At 50.1% G+C, this 6,000-nt stretch overlaps 1 protein-coding gene across 4 annotated transcripts in view; it reads left to right on the top strand.

Moving 5' to 3' along the window:
* Nucleotides 1-3,676, top strand: part of GALNT11 (polypeptide N-acetylgalactosaminyltransferase 11) — a 46,779-nt gene extending 43,103 nt beyond the window's left edge. For all 4 annotated transcript variants that reach the window (XM_027893719.1, XM_027893722.1, XM_027893720.1 and 1 more), the window contains 2 exons: nt 357-494; nt 2,867-3,676. In XM_027893719.1, the coding sequence (XP_027749520.1) occupies nt 357-494; nt 2,867-2,998 (270 nt within the window). In that variant the 3' untranslated portion in view covers nt 2,999-3,676. The remainder of the gene's footprint in view (nt 1-356; nt 495-2,866) is intronic.
* Nucleotides 3,677-6,000: the final 2,324 nt, after the last annotated feature.

A 6,000-nucleotide genomic window follows, 5' to 3' on the forward strand; every position in this document is an offset into this window, starting at 1 on the left:
TTAAAGGTTTCTCTCATCTGCTCCGAGATGCTCTGCTTGCCTGCTGCAGTACCTTGTCCAGCTACCTGGGCACGAGGGACATATGAGGGCTGCCTAATTTTAAAAATGCTACTTAAAGGGCAGAACCACAACTGGTCCTTTCAGTGCCTCTGCATGGGGCAGTGCTGTGTGATGTTGGGAAGGCAACAGAGCCCTGCAGCTCTCTCAGTTGGGAAAAGGGAACAAAGAGGCAGCGAGTGTTGCAAGGCACATCTCTGACATCCAGGTGCCGAAGCATCTCCTTTGTACCTGAACAAAAGATGGAAGGCACCTGCCCTGAAACGTTGTAATGAATGTCTTTCTGTCTTCTCTTTCAGGTCTGGATTTACAATGAGGATCATGAGCTGATTTTAAACAACCTGCTTTGCTTGGATGTTTCGGAAACTCGCTCGTCCGATCCCCCCCGTCTCATGAAATGCCACGGCTCTGGCGGCTCGCAGCAGTGGACACTGGGGGTGAGTGGAGGGGCTGGTATGTGGCACGTTGCCTCTAATTAATGTCTCAGTAAGTGACAGTAGCACTAACAGGACACCAGGGTTGAGATTAATTACGACTAAATCTCAGGTGTACCAGTGCACTTGTGCTGTACTGTGCCCAGCCCACAGTCCAGGCACAAATTGTAGAATATGCTGAGTTGGAAGAGTCCCACAAGGATCATGGAGTCCAAATCCTTGCTCTGCACAGGACCATCCCTGAGAGCCACACCACGTGCCTGAGAGCACCCAAATGCTTCTTGAACTCCCTCAGGCTTGGTGCTGTGACCACTTCCCTGGGGAACGTGTTCCAGTGCCCAACCACCCTCTGGGGGAAGAACCTTTTACAGAAGTTGCACATTTTTGGCAGCTGTGTTTCAGCCTGAATAAGACTTTTGCTGAACCCTGGGACATGCAGGCCCTTTACCACGTAGGAAGGTTTCTGCAGCTTCACTGAGCCTTTCTTTAGCCCTTCACAGCCACCCACAGCACTGTGGCTTATCTGGGATGTGCCAGAATAAAATCCACCCCACAGCTTTGTTGTGTTTGCAGGACTGGGAGAGAGCAGTCCATGTCGTGGTTTCTGCTCAGTGCCTGAAGAAGCAAAGGGCAAAGAAGTTGCTTCTGCCCTGTAATTGATCTGTTGGTTTAATTGTTAAGAGTCTGGAGTGGCAAATTTCACAAAACTGAGCCAGTGCTGCTCACACATGGAATTTATCTCCTGGGTATTCACTCAGAGGCTGCCCCTCACATGCCCTCAGCATAGCAGTCAGTCTGTAGCACAGGCATAGTTGAACAAAGAGGAGGGAGGGCCCTGCCAGCACAAGTTCCCAAATGGAGTCACATTTGGCTGTTGCAGCCCAGGATGGTTTGGAGATACAGAGGCTGATTATTGTGTGAGCCCAGGGTTGTGTGTGTCTCACACTTGCACCAGCAGTGCCACAGCTGCCAGTGGGAGTTGGAGCAGTAAGCTGAGCAGTTCTGCTGATAAGAGATTACTGAGGGTTCTGCAGCTTGTGTCAGCAGACAAGAGGCTTTACAGGGCTGAGAGAATGGACACTGCTATTCAGTGCCTGTGGCTGTCGATGATGCCACTGGTAGTGGTGGAGAATCTGGGCTTTGAGCTGGCCATTGCCACTGAGGCTGTGGAAGGTGGATCTGTAACAGTGTCACGTTGCTGCTCGTTAATGATCCACGGCCGAAGAAAGTGAATCCAATGTCAGGATTGGTTAGGAAGGGAGTAGGGACGGAAGCAGGAAAATGTCATCGCACCACTGCAATTTGCTTGCACTGCACGTGCTGGTCACCTCGTCTCAGAAAGGCTAAATTTGGGCTGTGGAAGGCTCAGAAGTAAAAAAGGCAAATCAAAGGTGTGGGACACCTTTCCCATGAGCAATATGGGAGCAGGCTGGGACTCTTTAGGTAAGTGAAGCCTTTTGGAACAAGGGGAGATTGTGTCATTGGTACAAGGAAAGGCCAGCTCAGCTCAGTTGGTTACAGAACGAGACTCAGAGTGGAGGAGTATTTTGGAGGAGTGCTGTGTGTTCTTTCCATGTTCTTCTGCTTCCCTGGACATCTGCTTGTGGCCATAGGCAGTGACAGAGCCTGGTGTGGCTGTTCCCATGCATCTGCTCCCTCCATGCAGGACAGCAGGAGGTTGCCCATGGGAGCTGCTGGGACTGTGCAGAGGTCCTAGAGGGGCTACAAGAGAGCTGGAGAGGGACTTTTTACCAGAGCATGGAGTGATAGGACAAAGGGGAATGGCTTTACACTGACAGACAGCAGGTTTAGATTAGATATTAGGAAGAAATTTGCTGTGAGGGTGGTGAGGCACTGGCACAGGTTGCCCAGAGAAGCTGTGGATGACCCGTTCCTGGGAATGTTCGTGGCAAGATTGGATGGGGCTTTGAGCAACCTTGTCAAGTGGAAAGTGTCCCTGTCTGTGGCAGGGAGGCTTGAACTAGATAATGTTTAAGGTCACTTCCAACCCAAATCATTCCAGGTTTCTGTGACCTGTCTGTGCCCCACTGTGGCTTTGTGCCCTCCCTCTTTGCTGAGTGCTGGGGAATGGGTTTGATCATTCCTCCATGTCATTTAGAGACTGTGCTATAAACAAAATCCCAACTGGGTCCTTGTAAGGACATGAGAGCCTTTGTTCCAAAGCCTGGATGTGGTTATGGGGTGTGCTGTGCTCTGGTGCTGCTGTGGGTCTGCTGTGTCAGGGAGGCTGCTGAAAGGCTCATCTGTCAGGAAGGAGCATCCCCTCCCCTTGGGCATCGTTTCCAGCTTCAGTGTGACAATGGAGAACAGAAGTTTCAGTAAATAAATCCCATCTGTCTTTGTCTTCCCTCTAGAAAAACAACCGCCTGTACCAGGTCTCTGTGGGGCAGTGCCTGAAGGTGGTGGATCCACTGAGCCACAAAGGGTACGTGACCGTGGCCATCTGTGACGGGTCCCTTCCTCAGCAGTGGCATTTTGAGAGCTGAGACAGCCAGGATGTGGCTGAGGAGAGTTAAGCTGAGACCTGGTTCCCCTTCAGCCGTGATTTGAAGTCGTTCTGGGGGGCTTTGCGTGGAGCCCTTGGCTGCTACACCCGGCACGACCATCGCAAGGACCCGCTGGAAATGCCCTGCCCTGAAGGGCTGCGTGGCTGGGAAGCTCCAGGTGGGCACTGGTCCCTGGTCACAGCAGTGACAGCAGCAGTGACTGCAGGACAGCACATAGAAATGCAATTTATCATCGGTTCCTTGGGTGATCCTGGATTATGGGACTGGTTTTAAGTAAGAGAAATCATTAGCGCAGTGTAATTTAAATGGGGAGAGTTCGGCTTTGTGGATCTCTTAAATGACAATGACAGAAAGGAGTCCTCCTCAAGTATTTCATGTGCAGTATCTCAGTAATTTACATTTCTAGTATGGGTTTACTGGCCAAATCATTTTACTTTTTCTGGAAAATATTTTTATTCCCTTTTATCTTCTGAAAATTGTCATTCGTAATATTTAAATTTAGTTCTTTTAATTTACAATTCTAGGACATTTCATGTAGTTTAAATTCTTTGCTGTCATTCGTCACCTCGTATTTAAAACAAAGTAACTATTGCAAAGTCTATTTTGATGACTCATGACAGTAGCTGCATTTAAAATAAAGTATCATTTTTTAATTAATCTGAATGGCCTTACTCTTTGTAGCTGTTGGACCAGAAAGCACCTACTTACAGAATGATGCAAACTAATCTTCACACAATTTGGGTCTTCCCTGGTTTTCACTCCCTTTCTCCCTTGCTCATGCCTTGGAAGGTTTGACAGTGTTTTTTCCCTTCACTTCTCTGTTTTGATTTCACCGTTTCCCTTTCTTTGACTTCCTGCCTCAGCCCTGGATGCTGCTTCAGTGCATGGAAGCTGCTGCAGAAGAGAAATGCTGCTCTGTTTTTTCTTAGCACCACTGGCCTTGTTTCCTGTGCCACAGTGACCTGCCTTCCCTGGGAACGTGCACTTTGGATGTTGGCAGCACCAGGACAGCCTTGTCCTTTTGCCTGGGCAGCACAAACATTTTCCAACTGCACAAATACTCCAGCATCCAGTTGTTGACATTTTGGGCAGCATGAGGGAGGTAATGGTAATGTTGGAGTAATTACAGAGCCACGTCTTCCCACAGAGAGGAGATCCACTTGTGACAGATTGTGTTTGGTCCTTCAGCCCTCTGCCAGGGCTGGCAGCTGAGGAAGCAAAGGAGCAGGTGAGAGCAGCCCTGGCCACCAGGCAGCTGTTTGGCTCCTCCATCAGTCCTGGAAGCTCTGAGTCGCCAGCATGGAGAACCAGGTAAGTGGGATTTAATTGCAAATCAGAACAACAGGCTGAAGTGGAAGTTCTTCCAAATAAAGCACTGCAATGGAAATAGTCGAGTTAGACACCAGCAAAGCTCCTTCTTACCAAGGAAAGCCTCTGAAACCAACCCCAGCCCCCTTGGTCAGCTGAAGCCTGTGCCCTTGTAGGGGCATCTGGAGTCTGGAGATCAGCTCCCACATGGCTCTTGCAGGCCAGTGTAGGGCTGGAACACGGTGTCAGCTCGGAGCAGAACCCTTTCAGTGGCAGCAATGGCAGCCTGGTGGTTGCTGTGTGTGGAATTAATTCCACCCTTTTTGTGATGAAAGGATGGGCTGCAGCTTCATTGATGCCTGTCTGATTAACCCTGACTGCTCCCAGGGGCCAGTGGGGAGCAGCAGAAGGTGCTGGTTCAGCTCGTCCCAGCTGAGTGCTGGGCTTTCCTGTGACATTTGTGTTGGCACTCACTTTGTGCAGTGGCCTCGTTTGGCCTTTTCTTTTGTGGCTTTTGTCCTTTTAAAAAATAGTAAAAACCCAAAAAAAAGCCAAACAAATCCTCAAACAGGCAGAGCAGGAGCTGGCTTTATTTACAGTCTTAGTCTGTCGCCACAGAGAATTTTTGACCTTTTGCTCCCGGTGAGGAAACTTCTGTCACCGAGAGCGGCGCCGACTTCCAGGAACAGATGGAGGCGATGACGCTTTGGAACGGTGTCCATTGTCTGTCTGGGGAATTATTTTTGGCCACAGTTGTTTCTGCTGCAGCCACACAGCCAGGCCAGCACACGAGGACTTGAACAGGCCAGGGTTAGAGATCTCTGCAGGGAACACCCAGCCCTGGGCCAGGTGACTGTTCCTAGCTGAGCCCTGCAGGTGGAAATCCATAGTTTTGTCCTGTGTCAGAGTGACTGCTCCCACCTGCCCATGTGGACTGTGGGTGAATAGGTTGAAGGAAAAGCCCCTAAAAAGGGCAGATGGTGTCACATAGCTAGTCGTTTTCATACTGAGAATTTTATCACTTGTAAAGAATACAAAGAAACTCTGCCCGGGGTTGATTTTTAAGCCTCTGTGTCAAGCACCTCCTCAAAGGCTCCTGGATTTGGTAGTGGCCATGGCTGACAGAGGAGCAGAGTGTCCTCCAGCAGCCAAAGTGCACGATATAAATAGATATAAATAACACCAGAGAACAGCTCTGGCCTGGCTGCTTTCCACTGCTCTGCAGTAAATCTTGGAGCCTTTTTTTAGCCTCAACCCGTGCTGAGGTCTTGCTGGGAACACCTCTGGTGTCAGGCGCTGTCACAGCATCACGAGCAGCGACGTTTAACCCTCTCAGTCCTTTGGTCACTCTCTGACAGGAGAGGGGGAGACCTGGAGGGGTGAAGGTGTTTTAAAGCTCGTGGGTTGAGATGAACACAATTCAGTAGAGAAAGCAGAAGTTGGGGTCAGCTGTCCCTGCCGTGTCCCATCCCACCTCCTTGCCCACCTCACTGGCGGCAGAGCAGCCTCAGGGCTGGGTGAGTTCTCAGCAGGGACAAAACGCCCCTGATGGCAACACTGTCCTCATCCCAAATCCGGAGCGGGGAAGGCACCACAGCAGCTGCAACGAAGAAAATGATCCCAGCACAGGCCCAATCTTCATCTTTTGCAGATTCTCCGGGAATGGTGTCTGG

This window comes from Empidonax traillii, unplaced genomic scaffold, assembly GCF_003031625.1.
Source record: "Empidonax traillii isolate 1590-97213 ecotype Southwest subspecies unplaced genomic scaffold, ASM303162v1 scaffold404:size960789, whole genome shotgun sequence".
Lineage (NCBI taxonomy): Eukaryota > Metazoa > Chordata > Aves > Passeriformes > Tyrannidae > Empidonax > Empidonax traillii.